This window comes from Equus caballus, chromosome 8 (assembly GCF_041296265.1).
Source record: "Equus caballus isolate H_3958 breed thoroughbred chromosome 8, TB-T2T, whole genome shotgun sequence".
Taxonomy (NCBI): Eukaryota; Metazoa; Chordata; class Mammalia; order Perissodactyla; family Equidae; genus Equus; species Equus caballus.
This window is the reverse complement of record NC_091691.1, coordinates 31,173,496-31,192,344: the sequence shown is the minus strand read 5'-3', so window position 1 is coordinate 31,192,344 and position 18,849 is coordinate 31,173,496. Positions and strand designations below refer to the sequence as shown.

At 52.4% G+C, this 18,849-nt stretch overlaps 1 protein-coding gene and 1 long non-coding RNA gene across 13 annotated transcripts in view; one reads left to right on the top strand and one right to left on the bottom strand.

The window, feature by feature from the left end:
• Positions 1 to 506, bottom strand: part of SFSWAP (splicing factor SWAP) — a 79,493-nt gene extending 78,987 nt beyond the window's left edge. For 10 of the 12 annotated variants that reach the window (XR_290736.4, XR_011420884.1, XR_001381323.3 and 7 more), the window contains exon 1: positions 115 to 506. Coding sequence is in view for 4 of the 12 variants with exons in the window: in XM_005612658.4 (XP_005612715.2) it covers positions 115 to 332 (218 nt within the window). In the remaining 8 variants the exon portion in view is untranslated. The remainder of the gene's footprint in view (positions 1 to 114) is intronic. The other 2 variants (XM_005612659.4, XM_070220424.1) reach the window with 1 other exon arrangement.
• Positions 507 to 2,743: 2,237 nt separating this feature from the next.
• On the top strand, positions 2,744 to 7,502 carry LOC138915230 (uncharacterized). The gene is made up of 3 exons (XR_011420886.1): positions 2,744 to 2,863; positions 5,040 to 5,145; positions 6,159 to 7,502. It is a non-coding gene; the product is annotated as an uncharacterized lncRNA (long non-coding RNA).
• The last annotated feature ends 11,347 nt before the right edge of the window (positions 7,503 to 18,849 follow it).

Below are 18,849 nucleotides of genomic sequence, written 5' to 3'. Positions count from 1 at the left end.
GGACAGGGGAGGGGCTCCAGAAACTCCCTTTCAGTCTTGGCCATCAAGTCAACATCAGACGGAATCGAGGAGGCGAGGGAAGGGGAGGACCGACGGGTTGGGGGAGGAACCGACCTGTCGATGAGGATCTTGTGGTCCCCCATCCAGGGGATGAGGTGCTGTCCCTGTTCCTGGGCCAGGGCCCGCTCATCGTCCCGGAACAGCTTGCAGGCATAGCCGAAGACCAGCAGCTCCACTCGGTTGCCCCCACCGCCGGCACCGCCGGGCCCGGCCTCCTCCTTCGCGCCGCTTTTCCTCTCGGCTTTGGCGCGGCCTCCGCTCGCGCCGTACATGACAGCGTCCCCGGCGTCCAGGCTGCTCCTCTTCTGCGCCGCGCCGATGTCCCGATGCCTCTGCCTGGCCTACCCCCTCAGTCAAAAGCGCCGCATCCCGGCCCCAACCTCAACACCGCCGCCATAGCGGGCAACAAAATGGAGGGAGCGAAACTTCCGGCGACGGGCAGCCCTACTTCCGGCGAGCGGGCCCGGCAGATTCGCTACCCCTCGGAGCCGTTTGAGCCGCTAGAAAATGGTTTGTCTTCGGCCTTTCGCGTTCACAGGCGCCACCACGGTAGGATCTGTCGTGAGCAGGGGAGAGCGCATTTTTGCCGTCGCTTTTCTCGGGCGGCTGTCCGGGGCAGTGGCGAAAGTGCGGCTCCGGATCGCGCATCGCCTGCACCGGGCGGGTCGGGGCGCAGGGCGGAAGAAGTGCGGGCGTGGAATGGGTCTTGTGCGCGGCTCCGTGGGGCGGCTCCTGCCCGCTGTCGCTGGGCTGGGGTCTCGTAGGGCCGCAGCTTCTGGGACTGGGGCGCCGGGGGGCGGGGGTCCTGGGACTGGGGCGCCGTGGGGCCGGGGGTCCTGCGACTTGGGGGCTGTGGGATCGGGGCTTCTGGGGCCGGATCAGGCTCTGCCCGGGGCGGGTCGCTTCGCTTTTCTGAGGCCTCGGTGTCTTCTCGGTGCTGGGGGTCACGAGACTCGTCCTTGGTGGTCGTCAATGGCCTTAGTAAGCCGTGAGGCCCCTCGCGGTGAGGGGACTTAGGGGTCCCAGGACCCATGTGGGAGACAAGTGGTCGGGGGCAGTGGAGGGGACCCCATCCTGGGAGACCAGTCATCTGGATGCGGGTGACTCTGCTACTTAGGTTCCTCTTGGGCCTCAGGTTCCTCACCTGTGGCTCCATTAGGAGCTTTCGGGCCCTTCTAGCTCAGCCTGCAATTTGGGGCCACACAGTCCAGGGTGAAAGTGCAAAGGCTCAGACTTAGGGACCAGAGGTCCTTTTTTGTGCTGGGACTGAAAATTCTATGGCAGCAAGATAGACATTTTCCTTTCTGGGCCACATCCCTTCTTCATGAAACAACGATGACGTCTTTCTGCTAGTAAGGTTGAAATGAGATAATATATGTGAACATTAATAGGTTTTTAAAAATTAAGCCAGAAGCAGTTCCCTCCTAAGGGCCTTTGCTCTTCTGATTTCTCTGGCTGGATCACAGTCTCGCTTCTCATGTGACAGGCTCCTCATCCAGGTCTCCCCTTCTCGGCCTGGCTGTAGCTGTGTACGCTGTCTAGCGTTCCCCCTCACTGCTTGCTCTGTGGCCCTGCTGATGTGTCTTTGAAGCACCCACCACCACCTCGCAACACATCCTATGTGCAGCACCACACTAGGATTAGCTTCAGGAGGGGAGGGGTGTTGTCGGGTTCCCCTGAGCATCCCTAATGCCTGGAATAGCTCCCAGCACACACGGTGGGCCAAATGTTGATTCCTGTGTGTAGAAGGAGTGGGCCAGCAGCTGAGCATGCCCAGGCCATCTTCCTATCTGGCTCTGCGAGGCAGGCCTGCTTCCACCGATGGGGATGTGCCATATCTCTTGCTTACTTGATGAGTCTGACCTTCATTGCCCCCAGGCCTGTGCTGGTCTTTTGGGGTACTGGGCTCACTTCGAGCTTTCCCTTGAGTTCAGGGAGTGGGGTAAGGCTGAACACTCCTAGCCAAAGTCTGCTGCTGCTTTGACCTCCTCAGAGGGGATTCTGGAAGAACAACCTTCGGACCCTGTGCAGATGGTGTCTTCAGCCTGGCTTGGGACTTAGAAGACCTGGGTTGCATTCCTAACTGATTTCAATTCCAGTGGAACTTTGAGTTAGTCCTGTTCTCTTTCTGAGCCTCCGTCTTCTCATCTGTAAAATGGACATAGGACAATACTATTTCCTTTAGAAAGGTGATAGAGATCTTAGAGCCCCTGCTCAAGGATGCCCATTGTTCTGGCCCGAGTGCGTTTTTAGGCCAAAGCAATGGGAGGATAAAGGAAGGAGTAACCTGACCTGCAGATGGTGGATGGATGACTGGCTAAAGTGTCTAAGCAGCCGGGGAGGGCGTGGGAGACGGCCAGGCCGGAGGTGGACTGAGCTCCAGGCAGAGTCCTAGAGGTGAGATAAAGTAGAGCATTTTCAAGGAGTGGTAAATGCAGCTCAGTATGACTGTAGCACAGAATGCGGCAGAGCAGGGAGTGGTAGCAAGAAGGGAGGCTGGAAAGCAGGGCGAGATCGTGTAGGTTTGGGGACGAAGGTGGACTGAATTGGGCAGTGGGGACCATTCAGGGGTGTTGGAAGAAGTAATAGGAGGTGGGGAGGGAGAGCCAGGTGGTGAACTAGCTCAGGGTTTTTTTTTTAAAATTATTATTATTATTATTTTATTATTTTTGAGGAAGATTAGCCCTGAGCTAACATCCGCCACCAATTCTCCTCTTTTTGCTGAGGAAGACTGGCCCTGAGCTAACATCCGTGCCCATCTTCCTCTCCTTTGTATGTGGGATGCTGGCCACAGCATGGCGTGGTAAGTGGTATGTAGATCCTTGCTCGGGATCTGAACCCGCAAACCCCGGGCTGCTGAAGCGGAGCGCATGCAAACTTAACCGCTCTGCCACCAGGTTGGCCCCCAGCTCAGTAGTTTTTGAACTGGGTTGCAGTCCACTAGTGGTCATGAAATCAACGTAGAGGTGCATAACCAGCATGAAAGCATGAAAGGAAGGGAAAATATGTAACATTTTTCTAATGTTAAAGTAACCTTGAATTTTTTCAGATAATCCTAAATTGGTCATGATATTTTATTCTTTATATACATTGCTAGATTTGCTTTGCTAACGTTTTGTTTAGGACTTTTTGTTGTTAATCAAAATACTCCATAGAAAAGAGTAGATAAGAAAGCTACAGAGTGGGAGAAAATATATCAGTTCACAAAAGTCAGCCATCCAGAATATGCAAAGAACTTGTATGAATTAACAAGAAAAAGATTAATTAAAAAATGGGTAATGATAAACAGGTTTTTATAAAAAAGCATATGTAGATGACAATAAACATGGAAAGTAGTCTAATCTCATTAGTTGCCAGGGAAATGCAAATCAAAACTGCAATGAGCTACCAAGTGACACCAGAAAAATGGGCACAAATAGAAGTCTGACATTCATAAGAGTGGGTAAGGATGTGGGGTAGCGTGCTCCCTCATAAACTCCTAGTGGAGTGTAAATTGGTACAACCACTTTTTTGGTTTGTTTTATTTCTTATTCTCTTTATTTAGTTAGTTTATTTGGTGGTGCAAACACTTTGGAAAACTGTTTGTCTAGTGAAGTTCAACGTGATTACACAATACCCAGCAATTCCACTTGCCCCTGGTGGACAGATGCCCTAGTGTGAGTCCAAGTGCAGCAGGAGACCTGGACACAAGTGTTGGTAACATCATTAATTGAACGGCCCCAAACTGGAAACAACCCAAGTGTCCATCAGCAGTAGAATGGATAGATAAATTGCAGTGTATTTATATACGCAATGGGATATAATACAATGAAAATGAATGAGCTGCAGCTACATGCAAGCAGGAGCATGGGTGAATCTTGTATACAGTTTTGAGCAAAGGAAGCAAGAGAAAAGTGTGAACAGTACTTTTGTGCTCTTAAAATTGCAATCATAAAAATCAAACAGGCAAAATTAAGCTACAGTGTTCAGGATGCACACATAGGTGGTAAAAGTTTAGAAACAAGCAAAGCAATGTGAATATGAGAGACAATTACCTGTTGTGGAGGGGGAGGCAGAGAGTTATGACCAAGGGCTTGAGTGCATCTCACAGGATTGTGAACTCAAGGGTGATAGAAAACTGCATCCCCAGGTGGACAAAAATGAATGACAACGCCTTGTCTGTCAGTTGGGAATTTGTTCAGTGGCAAATAACACAGCAGCCCCTAGCAGCCAGACAGACTGGAGAGTACCATATTTTTAGTGAGACACATTGTCTCCTTAAATAAAGATTCTCCTGCTAACAGAGAAGGGGCAAATGGGCATTGGGTGGACCAACTGGCAATAGCTGCTACATTTACATTATTCTGACTTTTTTTTTTTTTTGCTGAGGAAGATTCGCCCTGAGCTAACATTCATGCCAGTCTTCCTCTATTTTGTATGTGGGACACGTCCACAGCATGGCTGATGAGTTGTGTAGGTCCACGCCCGGGGTCCGAACCTGTGAACCCAGGCCACCAAAGTGGAATGCGCTGAACTTAATCACTATGTCACAGGGCTGGCCCCACATTATTTTTACTCTGAATACATAGTCACATGGTGGGGGGGCATGGGAACACATAATTACTGCAAAAGTGCATAAAATCTGAAAATGATTAAAAATAATAGCTCATATTATTGAGCACTTTATCAGTCAGGAGAAAAGGTTAATGCCCTGACCTAGTAATAAGGACTTAGGAATTGCTGAAGATGGAACTAGGCGAGGCAACCTGAGACCAACAATAGCCGGAAGCCCCGACCACCCTTGGGGCTGGAGGAGCAGGTTGAGGTGGTGCTCTCAGAGCTGGGGTGGGGTACCTCCCAGAGCTGGATGCTGGAATTGTGGAGGGAGGGCTCCTGAGAGAGGTGGAACCAGGAAGAAGCTACAGGAAATGCAGCAGATGAGATGACTTCTGAAACAGAAATACTTGGTGTCTCCCCTCCTCCCACCCTCCAACACCCAGACAGTGCCAACGTGGGCTGGACAGAGGCAGAAGCCAGCTGGCAAGGGTGCCTGGAGGCTGAGCCCCTTGTGACATGGAGCAGAAGGGGGACTGGATGTGTGGACAGGTCAGCACCCTCCTGAGCACTGTATCACCCGTTTAGTCCCCATCAGGCCCTGTTCAAACAAGACAGCAGGCCCCAAAGGGAGTCCCTCATGCTAAGCCCCATTGTCACCAAACCAAGACCTGGCTTAATTACAGTTTTGGCCCTCCCAGAAATGGAATCTTAAACCAGTGAGTCAGGAATCCTCTGATCAGCATCCGCTAGGTGACCTGCCTGACAGGCCCCTGCCATCCCCTAAAGGAAAGTAACCTTGCAGTAATGCACCCACTTTTTTGCCTAGTATGACTTCTGTGCTCCTGCTTCCTCCTGCCTGTAAGTATTTCATTTTGTCCAGCTCCTCAGAGCTCCTTTCTGTCTAGCAGGTTGGGTGCTGCCCAGTTCATGAACTGTTGAGTAAAGCCAATAAGATCTTTAAAATTTGCTCAGTTGAATTTTGTTTTTTAATGGCCCTTTCATGAAGAAGGAGCCATGTGATCTCAGTCTCACATGGAGATGTCCATTAACTTGTCCAAGGTCACAGATCCTTGGCCGCCTGACCCCAGAGCCTGGGCTCCTGTCCACCGAGGCGGCTGTCTTGCACGGCCAAGCGTGCTGTGCTCAGCACCGAAATGAGAGAGTTGGTAGTCCCTGTCGTTGAGAGGCTCCTAGTGAAGCTGGGGAGACAGACATCTAAAGAATAAATCTGTTCTGTTCAAGCATGTTCTAAGGGGGACTTTCTTAGGAGGACACTTGGTCATACTGTGCACCGTTTGCACAACCCTGTCAGCCCCCCTCTGCCGTTATGTTCTCGACATGAGAGCTTCTTGGCTGCAGTGTGACCCAGGCTCGACTTCTTCACTCGGTATTTTAACAGCCACGTATGAAAATGAAAAGGACAGAGTTGCGCCAACGACAGTAGTGTGTGTGTCAGTTGGTAAAGGGAATTTGTTTTTGTTGTAAAGACAAAAGATAGCTCATACATTCAACCCTTAACAATTGATTCTTCATCTTCCTCCTCACTCCTGTTTTATTTCCAGAAGCTTTGAAACCTCAGGAAAAGAAAGCAGTCTTTCAGCAAAAGAATAATAGCAACAACAAAAGCCCAAAGTCCAGACAAACATCTCTTATTTTTCCTTTTTCTGTCTCCACCCAGTACTATTTTTCTTTTTTTTTTGAGGACGATTAGCCTGAGCTAACATCTGCTGCCAATCCTCCTCTTTTTGCTGAGGAAGACTGGCCCTGAGCTAACATCTGTGCCCATCTCCCTCTACTTTTTATGTGGGACGACCACCACAGCATGGCTTGACAAGTGGTGAACTGGCGAACCCGGGCCACTGAAGCGGAACGTGTGAGCTTAACTGCTGCGCCACTGGGCCGGCCCCCACCCAGACTATTTTTTAGGTTCAGAAACAACCATAAAAATAAAATAACAGGATAAGCAGTGGAATCTCCAATTTTTCCTTTTTTCCTGGCCTATTTCATGTCTAATACATCTCTTCATCTAGCCTTTCTCCTAAGTTTCTCTGCAATCTAGTTTTCAGAGTGAAAGCCTGTGAACAGTTGTGGTGAAGCCATTCCGGAAGCAGCTTCATGCTCCCTCCCGCTGGGGCCGCCCCTTGACCAGATGCACCGGCGGCAGTCTCCATTCCCGAGAGCAGTGCCCTGGACAGAGATCTTTGGGCCTTGTTGTAGACTCAGCCGCATCATACCCGAGGCCGTGGTCTTCTCATTCACCAACTGCACAGCTTCACCATTTAAAAATAGGAGGACGTATATTTTACTCTGCACCAGATTGTTCCCGGTTATCGTTTCACTCACCAATTGGCGTTGTATTCTGGTTTAACTCAGAAGTACCGTTCATGAACTATTTTATCTCAGTCGAGCTGTCATGATAAATTTGGGACCAGACGTTACCTGAGCCTGAGGTCCTTGCTCTGTGGGAGTTAAGAAGGAAAGTGGTTACATGTGTACAATCCATCCACGATTGATCATCGGCTGTCTCCTGTCTTCTGTAGTCTTGAACTTCCACTTCATCCTTCCTGTTAGACATGTCAGTGAATTAATATGCAAGCAGTCACTGTGAACATAGCCTCATTTGGCCAAGGGGACTTCACAGATGTGGTTAAGTTGAGGATCCTGAGATGGGAGATCGTCCTGGATGACCTGGGTGGGCTCTTATCAGCGGGCGGTGGGAGCTGCCGAGTCAGGGGAGAAGGCCATGTGAACATGGGAGCAGACTGGAGTGATGAAGCTGGTACCTTCAGAAGCTGAAAGAGCCTCCAGATGCAACCACCCTGCTCACACGCTGCCGTGCGCCCTTTCAGCCTCGCTTTGGACTTCTGACCTCAGAATGTAAGAAAATAAATTTGGGTTGTTTTAAACCACTCAGTTTGTGGTCGTTTTTTATAGCAGCACTAGGAAATTGATACATATGGTAACTCTATATTTAACTTTTTTGAGGAACTGCCAAACTGTTTTGCAAATGGCTGGAACATTTTACATGCCCACAAGCACTTGGTATGGTCAACTCTTGATTTTAGCCATTTAGTGGATGTGGAGCTCATCGTGGTTTTAGTTTGCATTTCCCCAGTGACTGTGTTGAGCATCTTTTCACGTGCTTACTAGCCATTCAGATATATTCTTTTTTTTTGAGGAAGGTTAGCTCTGAGCTAACGTCTGCCGCCAATCCTCCCCTTTTTGCTGAGGAAGACTGGCCCTGAGCTAACATCTGTGCCTATCCTCCTCTACTTTATGTGTGAGACGCCTGCCACAGCATGGCTTGATGAGCAGTGTGTAGGTCCGCACCCGGGATCCAAATCAGCAAACCCCGGGCTGCCAAGGCAGAGTGGCGAACTTAAACCCTATGACACGGGGCCCGCCCCATGTCAGGTGACCGGCCCCTGGTCACATATACTCTTTGAGGAAGTATGTGTTAAAATCTTTTGCCCATTTAAAACTTACAGTCTTTTCTGTCTGTCCTGACATGCTGATTCATGTCCTTCTTAAAGGTAGCTGTTACTCTGACTTTTATCACGGTAGATAAATTTTGCCTGTTTTTATATTTTAGATAAATGGATTATATAGTATGTACTCTTCTCTATCTGGTGTCTTACTCATTATGTTTTCAAGAGTCATCCATCGTGGTGTGTTATTCCTACTTTATTCCTTCTCAATGCTGAATAATATCCCATTGCTATAATACTACCATTTATTGATCCATTCTACTGTTTCTGGGCATTTCAGTAGTTTTAGTTTGGGGCTATTGTAGATAGTGCTGCCGTGACCATGAGCGTGTGCCTTTTGGTGCACATGCTTACACGTTTTCGCACTGGTGTCTACCTAGGGGTAGACGGATGGATTCTGGGCTTGCATATATTCAGCTGGAGTAGATAACTGCCAAACCTTTCCACGGGAGGTGTGGTGACCTGGACCAGGGTGTTTTGTCATCAGGCACTTCCCAATGACCTGTGGGAGCCACACCCAGGGGACTCAGTTGGTGGTCAGTGGGGCCAACATCATCATCTGAGCTGTGGAGGCACAGGTGATAGAGAGACCGGGAACCAGGCCCAGGGATGGGGGAGGCCAAGGGTCGCTGTAGAGGCGAGTCTGTAAACGTATTTAGTGCGTGTTCTTTGCTGCTGCAGAAAGCGTCGGCCTTCTGTGCTGTTGGGAATTTAATTTAGGGGCACGTGTAGTCATTTCGGCGTGTGGTGGAGCACCAGCAACTTGTGAAGCAGGTGTGAGAGCGTTGAGTATTTTCTGTTGTTGCCAAGTTACGTCCTTTGTGTCTGTCAAATGAGCCTGAAAAGAACCAAGTTGAAACAATGGCCTCCAATTCCCCTTACCCAGGGGCGTCCTCCAACGACCACGGCCGACACCGGGACTCTTCTCCAAACCAGAGGCAGGAGTAAAGGGGCGGCCTGTGGAGACTGTTCTTTCCCTGAGCGCGGAGCCCACCTGTCGAGCAGTTTCCCTCCAGAAGGAACAGGTGTCTTGGCAACTGAGTCATCGTCTCGCTGCCCTCCCTGCATTAAATCTCCTTTTCTAAGCCACAGAGTCCTTAAAACAACCTGATTCTTTGAGAGTCCCCAAATAGCCTTTTGCTCTCAATCAGGAGTACTAAATGCGGTTGCCTATGGGGCGGGCATGGAACACGAATGAGGATGCCACAACACTGGAAGGGGACACTCACTGTGCCCTGCTGTGACCCCAGCCCAGGGGCGCCCACAAGAACCTGAAAGTCTGGATTTTTATGTGAACTCTCCCTACCCTTTCTTTTTAAGTTGCAATAAGCAGGCCAAGTAAAACACCCTTCCATCAGCCCACCACTTTGTAATCTCCGCTTTTAAATGAGATTTGAATAATATGTCAATGCAGCAGAATAATATGGCAATGAAGCAGCTCTGGCAGGGGGACCTGGGAAAGCCTGGGGTCTGCCTCTCTGCCCGTGCCCTCAGGCATCCTTGAGAAGGGCGCCTTCGTAGGAATGCGATGCTGTGGGGCCGGGAGTGTTCCACCCCCACCATGGGCAGCCTCCACATGGGGAGAGAAATGTCCTCCCCAGCGGGCCCGCTCCCTGGGTGGTACGTCCTCTGCATCTTGTCTGCATTCGAGTGCACGGCTCTCTCTAAACTGAGATCCCTGATTCCTCTGAACGCACGGGAACACTCTGTGCTACGGGCCCTGCTGTGCTCTTCCTCCCCTGGCAGGGCTGTGCCGTCATGGTGTTAGCGGAGCCCTTGGGGACAGAGTCGCTGTAACTGCCAGAGGCGATCCAACAGAGGCCTTCATCCAGAGAGGGCTACAGGGGCCACCACGTGCATGGATGCTCAGTCCTATTCTGCCTCCTGGTTCCAACTTCCCACAGCCTGGGGGCGGGTGGGGTCAGTGGGGACCATCGTCCTCCGGCCTGAGAGCCTGGGAGCCAGCTGTGCGACTCGGGCACTTGGCCAGGCTGACCTCGGGTGGGAAACGGTTGGGATGGGGGTTGGGCTGAATCAGGAAAATCTGACCTCGGAGGGCTTCTGGCAATGCTGCCTCGTGGCTTCAAGCGCTGGAACCAGACGCAGCAGGGAGGGGTGCGGGCAGGAGGGGCTGGTTAGCATATAAATGATGGCTGGTTGATGGCGTTTCCTGTGCCCAGGGAAATGCCTTGTTCCCGGAGAGGTAAACGTCATGTCACGGGGATCAGTTACTCTGTCGATGTGCTCGATAAACCTTGTCTCCGGGGCTCACACAGCCCTACCCCCGTCCCTGGGAAACCTAAGCCAGGGTCGTCTGAGCAAGTGGTGTGCCACTGGGACAAAACCCACCTGAGCACCCTTGGTCAATGTCCCCAAATGCCTGGGCTCCACCCAGCCTGCAGGTCAGCATCCCCAGGCACGAAATAAACGAAAATTCATGGATTCGGGGGGCCTGTGCAACCTCTGAAAATGGTTTGCGGGACTTTGTGGATGCGGACAGAGGTGGACATTGGAGTACAAACGTCTACGTGCCGTCTCTCCCGCTGCCCGCCGTCGATGTTCAGTCTGGGAGGGGTCGAGTTTAGTCCACAGAGGGCTTTGCAGAAAGCTGAAGCCATATTTAGATATTTAAAAACTTCTCTCAAAGAACTGAAATATCTGGTCCTTTGGGCTGTGATTCTGTCATGGAGACACTGTCCTGGGGCAGAGGACCAGCTGTCCCTGTGGACTCAGGGTGTCCCTTTCCCTGCCCTTCCCCTCACTCAGCCTGCTAGGTGATAGCCCCATAGTCACCTCGTCCTGAGGGATCTGCTGGGGAGCCTGGGAGAGGGCCAGGTACAGGGCATTTATGGGGCGTGGCGCAGTCCCTAATCACCAACTGCTGGAGACTCATTTCGAGTGTTTCAACACTGCAACCATTGCTTCAGCTCAGAGCCACGTGCTGGGGAGGGTGGGAGGGTGGTGGCAGCTGCGTCCCAGGCCCCCCCACAGGTGCTTCTCCTTTGGCCTCTCTGGAGTGGGTCTGACACTGTCATGCAGACGTGCCCCGTGGAGCCGGTGCTTCATGTCACTAGAGCAGACACTTGCTGTCTCTTCCTCTTGCTCTCCTCACATCTCTCTGGCGCTGGTTCCATGTCTCTTTGCAGAGGAAGGAAAGAGGAAAATGCAAAGTCAACCCCCTGCGCAGACTCCACCTCACAGGACTAGAAAGTAGGGTCCCGTCAGGTCCACCCTGAGCCTCCCAGAAGACAGTCCTGAGGCTGTTTCCTCTCTGCCTCACTGTCTTTGTCTCTGTCTCTCTCTCTCCCCATCCCTCTGTCTCTGTCTCTGTCTCTGTCTCTGTCTCGCTGTCTCTCTGTCTCTCTGTCTGTCTCTCTCTCATAGAATTAGTCACTGAGCTGATAGGGCCAAGGATGATCATTAAAAGCCCATCATCTCAAAAGAGACACTTTGTACCCAAACGGGGATTTGAAATTGCACAAGATGAGTGTGTCAACTCCCCAAACCAAGGGGGCTGGAAGCTCCCAGACTCCCAGTGCTGTCTCTCCAGTGAAGATGGTTCTGACTCCCCATCGCGAGGCTCATTCCAGGGGCCTGGGAGATCTTGGCTGTTTCCATTCAGATGGGGCTAAACCTCTGTCTTGGAACCTTCTCGTGGAAGAGAATTACTCTACGTGCGTCTCCATCACTCAGATCTCTCTGCTGATTGGAGGTGACCACTGTCATTTATTGTGGGCCGAGGCTCCAGCTTCGCCAGGATTTCACAATAAAGTGTAATTGTGAAAACGTCGGGAGAATTTAGCTGAAACAGCCGCCCCTGCGGCAGAGGCGCTGGAGCTGCTGGGCTAACCAGGAGGAAAGTCCTCTCTGTGCAAGCCGCAGGGCCCGGCCGTGGCAGCGGAGCCACTCCTGAGCCTGGGGACCTGAGTCTTCATGAGGATTGTGTCTGCTGAGCCCTGACGGGGACTGTGAGCTCCTGCCGGCTGAGGCTGCTCCTTCGGTGCCGTGTCTGTCCTCCACATCCCTCTGCTGGGACGCCCATGTCCCGCCTGTGCTGGCCCACGGACCTCGTCTGTCCCCACGACCGTCCCTCTGGCTGTCCCGGAGCCCACCCTGCATGCTGGGATTCACAGGCTCCCAGGGCCATGGGATGTGGATGGTCCACACGGGCTGGTTTACGGGGCTGGGCAAGCCCTCTGGACCCCGATGAGTATCACTCAGCTGGTGACCAGAGGGGGACTCTGTGCCCGCTCTTGGTGGATGGTCCCAGGGAATGGCAATAGAAGGAAGACTGCTCTGCCCCTCACCCGGGGTGATTCATGGGGTCACCTGAATGAGACTGGACAGTCTTTGGGGCTGACCCATTCCTTGGCTCTCTGGTTCGCAAGGTGGGTGGTTTCACTCAGGGGCCTCCCCTGACCTCAGACTCTTCCTCTGACAACTCAGCCAGAGCCCTACTAGCATCTCCAGTGCCTTCGTGCAAATCGGAAAAGGCACCTGCTCCAGGGGACACCTGTACACCTGGTGGCTGGATTGTGGGCTCCTCCTCAACCTCCTCCTGCCCTCTCTTGGGCATCCTGAGCAGTGCACAACCTGCACCACCAGGCAGGGCAGCCCTGATGCAGCCCTAGTGAAATGCGTTGAAGCAGCTTTAAGGTTAAAATGTGTTTACCCAGCACTTCTTTCTAGAAATTCATCTCAGGGAAATAATCAGGGGTGTGTGCCAAGATTTATGATCATAGCAGTGTTGTTTATAATGGTGGAGAAATTGGAGACAATCTAAATGTTTAAAAATAGGGATCCATTAAATAAATTATTGTGCAATATTCTCAGAGCATTCTGAGCAGGCATTAAAAATAACACTGTAACCTGCACAAGGACGTCTGTGCGAGGATATTCATTGCCTGCTTATTTATCGTAACAAAAGACTGAGATGGATGTCTGCTGACAGGGAAGAGCTTAAGTGCATCGTGGGGCAGCCGTACGACAGCGCGCTCTGCAACCGCTAACGATAACGAGGCTGTCATTGTGACCATTTGAAAGAAGCTTTGAGACATTTGTTCATTGAAAAAAGGAAGGTCGTGTAATAGAAAAATGCACTTGTCGTGCCATTTGTGGAAAAACGATATATATAGACATACATATCTACGTATCAACTTGCTCCCGTTCGGACTAACTGTGCTGAGGCCGACAGGAGACTTTGTAGCCAAAGGAACAAAGCAGCAGCTCCCCCCAGATCTCATCTTATACTCTACACTTTTTACCGTTGCCTGAATCTTAATTTGGGGAGGAAGTAAAGAAAACCTCACCTACCATGCAAGTATACTATACGGGGAGAGGGCGTCTGGGTGGCCTGGGGACGTGATCAGGTCTCTCACCTCAGTGTCCAGCTTCACGCTGGAAATGAAACTCGAGGGTCAGAGGTTTGTGCTTTTGATTCCACACCCCAATGCCTACCCTGTTTATATTCACACAACTTTAATGAGCTTTTAGTTTTAGATGTATGGGGTTATCGCAGAGCGGGGCAGAGGGTTCCCATACACTCCAAACCCAGCTTCTGCAATTATTGACACCTTACATCTGTCACCATTAGCAAACCAAAGTTGACACGTTATTATTAACCAAAGTCCATTCTTTATCAGATTTCCTCAGTTTCCCCTAATGTCCTTTTTCTTTTTTTTTCTTTTTCTAATGTCCCTTTTCTGTCCCAGGATCCCATCCAGGGGCCACGCTGCGTTCAGTTGTTGTGTCTTCCTCGGCTCCTCTGGGCTGTGGTGGTTCCTCTGACTTGCCTCGTTTCTGAGGCCTGCACAGCTGTGGGGACTCTGGCCAGGTGTTGGCAGGATGTCCCTCCACTGGGATCTGTCTGGTGTTTCTCTCGTGATGAGTGTGGGGCGATGGGTAAACGGTGTCCTTCTCGCCCACCCTCCCCAGGGTGTCCACAGTCAACATGACTCATCAGTGTTGGTGTTGACCTTGATCACCAGCCGCGGCGTGCTGGTCGGGTCCTCCTCTGGACAGCTGCTATCCCCACGCTGTCCTCTTAGGAGGCAGCCACACAGTCGCGTGGGGAGTCACGCTTCACCTGCTTGGGAACTCTTCTGCACTGGAGATTTGAACACCCTCCACCACTTATTTAGCTATTCAATATCAGTGTAAATTCACGGCTGTTTATCTCACACTTTGAGTTATAGGCAACACTACTTTAGTTATTTTGTTGCTTAAATTGTTCCAGTTCAGCCATGGGGGGCTCTTTTAGGTGGTCCATTTGTCCTGTCCTATCATTGTGTCCGTGTGTGTGTGCAGACCTGTGTGCGTGTGTTCACACATCCCTAATCTCTGGCAGCACCAGGAGCTCCCGGCTCCCCTTGTGTGTTTCTGCCCCAGGCCTCGAATCATATTTCTCCAGGAGCCCTGGTCACTTATCCACACGGACCGATGGACCCACACGTCCAGTCCCTCCTTCTCATCCTGTGAGGGAAGTGGCACATCAGTGCCTTTAGGGTCAGAGAGCCTGAGCCAAGCGCCCTCATCCCCTGTGCGCGCTGGGCCTCACTTTCCTGCTTTGTGAGAGTGAGGTTGTGCGGTCATGGATTCAGGGGGAGGAGCAGGACACAGAGGCCCTGCTCCTGCTACACGGGGCTAAAAGAGAAGTTAGATCAGGTTTTAGGAGATATAATGTGCATTAGATCTCAACCCCTGAGTTTGGGCTGGTGCTCTCCCTCAAAGGAATTCCCTCCACAGCTAGCATGTCCTCCCTCCCGGTCACCTCCTGGGGTCTTGGTGCGTGCCTCCTCCGTCCCCTCTTGTCTGCTCTGGCCATGTCGGGCTCCAGTGGGGTCCTGGGGGATCCCTCATGGGAGTCCTGCGCCGTTCCTCCCAGATGCACCTCAGGTCTTGTCCACCTTGTGTCTCCCCTCGCTGTGGGTTCCTGACCAGAGCTGCCCCCGGTCCTGTAGACACAGAGAGGCGGTGTTGGCCAGCTGACACGTTCCCAGGTCTGGAGCCACGCAAGTGGAGATGTGGACAATTCCGCGGGCATAAACTAGGCTTTTGGTGTTCCAGGCACACCCAGAGGGGAGCTGTGCCTCCATGACACCCGGCAGGTCTTGCGAAGGACACAGGGCCTTTTCCTGAGCAAACTCGGGTATTGGGCACAGGCCGGGGGGGAAGGGCTTCCTCCTGGACAGGTGTCTCTTCTCTCCCCTCCCCACCACCTGACGCTGGGCACACACCCCCTTCCCATCCTCACTATTGCCCCTCAGCCCTTGCCTGGCAGGCTCCCCCCAGAGAGCTCCCGCGCAGTCTGTGCACGTGTGCTGGGCACTCAGGGAACAGGGCTGTTTCAGGAGGGGGATTTGCTGCTTCATCTCCCATAACTCTTTCTCTCCTGATCTCTCATCAAGGATTCCATCCCGAGGGAAGGAAGCACATCCCCTGAGGACCTGACTTCAGAGGCAGGGAAGAAAGAGTTTCAGGACCCTCGAGCCGGGGGAGACTCTGTGTATGGCTTCGTCGTGCTGGGCCTGCCCTCCCATCTGGGTTCAGTTCCAAGGACAGGGCCATTTTCTGTAATTGAATAGGTTTTTCTGTGACATTTCCTTGATCACGTGTAAATATTTCCTCAATTGGGCACATTTCAAGCTCTATTTGAAGTGCAATAGAGGTGAATGTAGCCTCCACCTTCACAAGGCAGAGACCACCATGAGGGCCCACCCACTGCACGAGCTCAGTGGTCCCCTTTCCAGGGAAGGGAGGAGACCCCATCTGACGGCCCCTGGTTCAATGATGCAGCTTGTGGTGTTTGGTTAAACCAGCGGTCTAACAGTTGCTGTTGCTGCCCTTTCAAGTCACAGTGGTGACCCTCTTCTCTCTGGGGACCGTCTCCATCCAGAAGCCCCTGCAGGTGCCGCATGGCTCCTCTCCAGCTGACTAAGCCCAGGCATCTGGTGGAGGCTCCCTGGTGGGACGCACGAGGAGTGGGCGCGGGCTCCCTGAAGCAGAAATGAACTCACAGGAAGGACATTGCACGGCCCGGTCGTCAGGGACCTGGAGTCCGTCCCCCACTCCTGGGTTGTGGTGGTGTCCTCATTACCATCGAGGGAGCTCCTGGGCCACCAGCCATTCATTGATCTGGGTCAGAACCAGCAGGATAGAGGAGGTGGCACAAGGCCCTCCCATTGATAACACTTCCTGAAGAACCCACTCTTCACTGAAGAAGCTTCCTGCTCACAGCTCCACCCAGACGTGGTATATGGCCCTGCCTGGCTGCAAGGAGGCGGGGGCTCGAAATCCTTTACCTAGGGGCACAGCTGCCGTCAGCGAAGTCGGGGTTCTCTCACTGGGAAGAGGGGGACGAGGACGTCTGATGGGCCACTAGCTCATAGCAGTGTCAGAGCCACCAGGAGATCTGGGTTCTGTTCAGCTGTTCTTATCCATGGGGCTAAAACACTCCCTTGTGTTACTATTGTTTTGTGGGGCCTCACAAGCAATTTTTATAAATGGCAAAGTATTAAAGTTTGGGAATTTTTTAGTTTTTAACAAATAAAGGGATTTGCTGGAGTAAGTGACACTTGGTAACTTTGTTCTTACTCGTTGCGTCCTCGTGTGCTGTCCCATGTATGGGGGGGTGCAGCTATTGTGACAGATGCTCAGCATCCTTAGATGAATAATCCACAGTTGGTGGAGAGCACGTCAGCTGACAGTTTCCATGAAAGCATCAGAAGTCCTGACTCTAATCGGTGTGTAAAGGGAATTTGTTGGCTCCCATAGCAGAGGAATCCACAGATGTTAGCTGGCTCTAGGTGTGGCTGCATTTCGGTCTCTGAAGGCACTGTCAGGAATTCCCTCTCTCCCTCTTACCTCTGCCCTCCTCTGTGCGGGCTTCAACCTCAGGCCCCACACGGTGTTCTGGCAGCCCCAGGATCCGCTCTGGCTGTGACCTCATCAATGCAGGACCTCCAACCTCACATGTTCTGAAGAAAGAGCACACGACTTCCCCAATCGCTCCTGCAACAGCCCTGATATGACTCTGATTGGTCCAGAGTTGGTCACATGCCCAAGCCCCAAATGATGCTGTGGCCAGGGATGCTGCGTGTTTATTATGTGGACCTAGATCACATGATTCACATGTAGAAAAAGGCAAGGGCCCCACCTATGCCACAAGAACTGACAGTAGGGAGGAGTCAACTCCCAAATGGAAAGCCATCACTGCAAGCAGGGGGAGGGGTGCTGGCAAGAAAAACCTCAAATGTCCACTGTGGGAGTGACCTTTACTGAAGGTCATCTGGTGCTCAGGAAGTGCTGTTTCTACAGTCACGTGCTGTAGCATGATGGTGGTCCCCTGAGATTAGTACCATAGAGTCCAGGTGTGCAGTAGGCTGTACCATCTGGGTGTGTAAGTGTACCCTGTGATGCTCACACAACGATGAAATTGCCTAACGACGCATTTCTCAGAACCTGCCCCCCCTCAGTAGTGATGCACGACTGCTTCCTTCCCTGTAAAGCCCTCTGGCTTTGTCAGATTCTAGATAAGCCCCGAGAGGGCGTGTTTCACACTTGAGCACCATCCACCACGTGCGCTGTGGAAACGGTGGGAAGCCCTCGTCTGTTTCACCCCAGTGACCCATGAAGCTTCTTAGTCCACGGGGACTTCAGCCGGGAGTGATGGCTCCCGAGGCTGCCCTGGACGCCTGAGGAAGCTCCCGTCTCTTCCATCGCTGGGGACCCAAAGCCCCAGGCGTGAGCCGCGGCAGGCCCTCCTTCCTCCTGCAGGGAACTTGCTGCGATTCACGCCCCAGGGTCAGCGCTGAGGCTGGCTTCCTGCTCGTGCAGAGGGACCGAGTCAGAAAGGTCCTCACCAGACGCCAGCCAAGGCGCTGTGCTCCCGCGTGGTTGACGGCTGCTCCCGGGCCTGCGCCTGTGCTGGGGGGGAGTGCGCACGTGTGTGAGTGTGAGGGTGGGATGAGTGTGTTTGTAGTTCACATGCACCTGTCGACACAATAACCCAGTTCAAGCATTTCCATCGATTCTGAAATGAGTAAAAATAATGACACATACCTAGGTGGCTCTTACTGTCTGCCAGGTGCTGGAGAAAGACAGATGCCTAGACAGATAGTTGGTGGATAGAGAGATGGCTCATAGATAGAGTCGTTTAACCATCTCAACACCCGCATGTTCACAGAAGCACCGTTCACAGACAAAACAAACAAACAAGCATGTGGGATGGATAATCATCACATAGGTGAACAAGGTGTGGTGTTTGAACTGTGCACAGCAGGGAAGACCCGTCTTCGATGTGCTCTTTAACACAGACGACACTCACAAGCGTGAGTTGAACACAGTCAGCACGTCTCAGAAGACGGCGGCTGGGGGATCTCCTCGAGTAAATGTGCAAAGGCTGACAACAGCAGACAGTGTGTTCAGGATGCGGGACTAGGGCCTGCAGCGTAAATGAAGAAGGGAGAGACCGAGACTGAGGAGAGGGGACCTCAGAGGGAGGGGGCTGAGGTGGGAGGACTCAGGAGGGGCCGTCGGGTCCCGATGGGGCTGGGGATCCAAGGACCCAGGGTGGGCGCCCAGGCCCCAGGCGCCGTGTGAATGTGACCTGCACCCTGGGCTCAGGTCGCCCCTGCGTCTTCAGCCTGCCCACCCCACGGAGGCGGCAGGGACACAGACAGGGACGTGGAGCTGGGGCGTGGGCTCCTTCCTCATCCCACCCGTGATCTCGTCTCCTCTCTGTTCTCTCATGACCTGTCCTGGACCG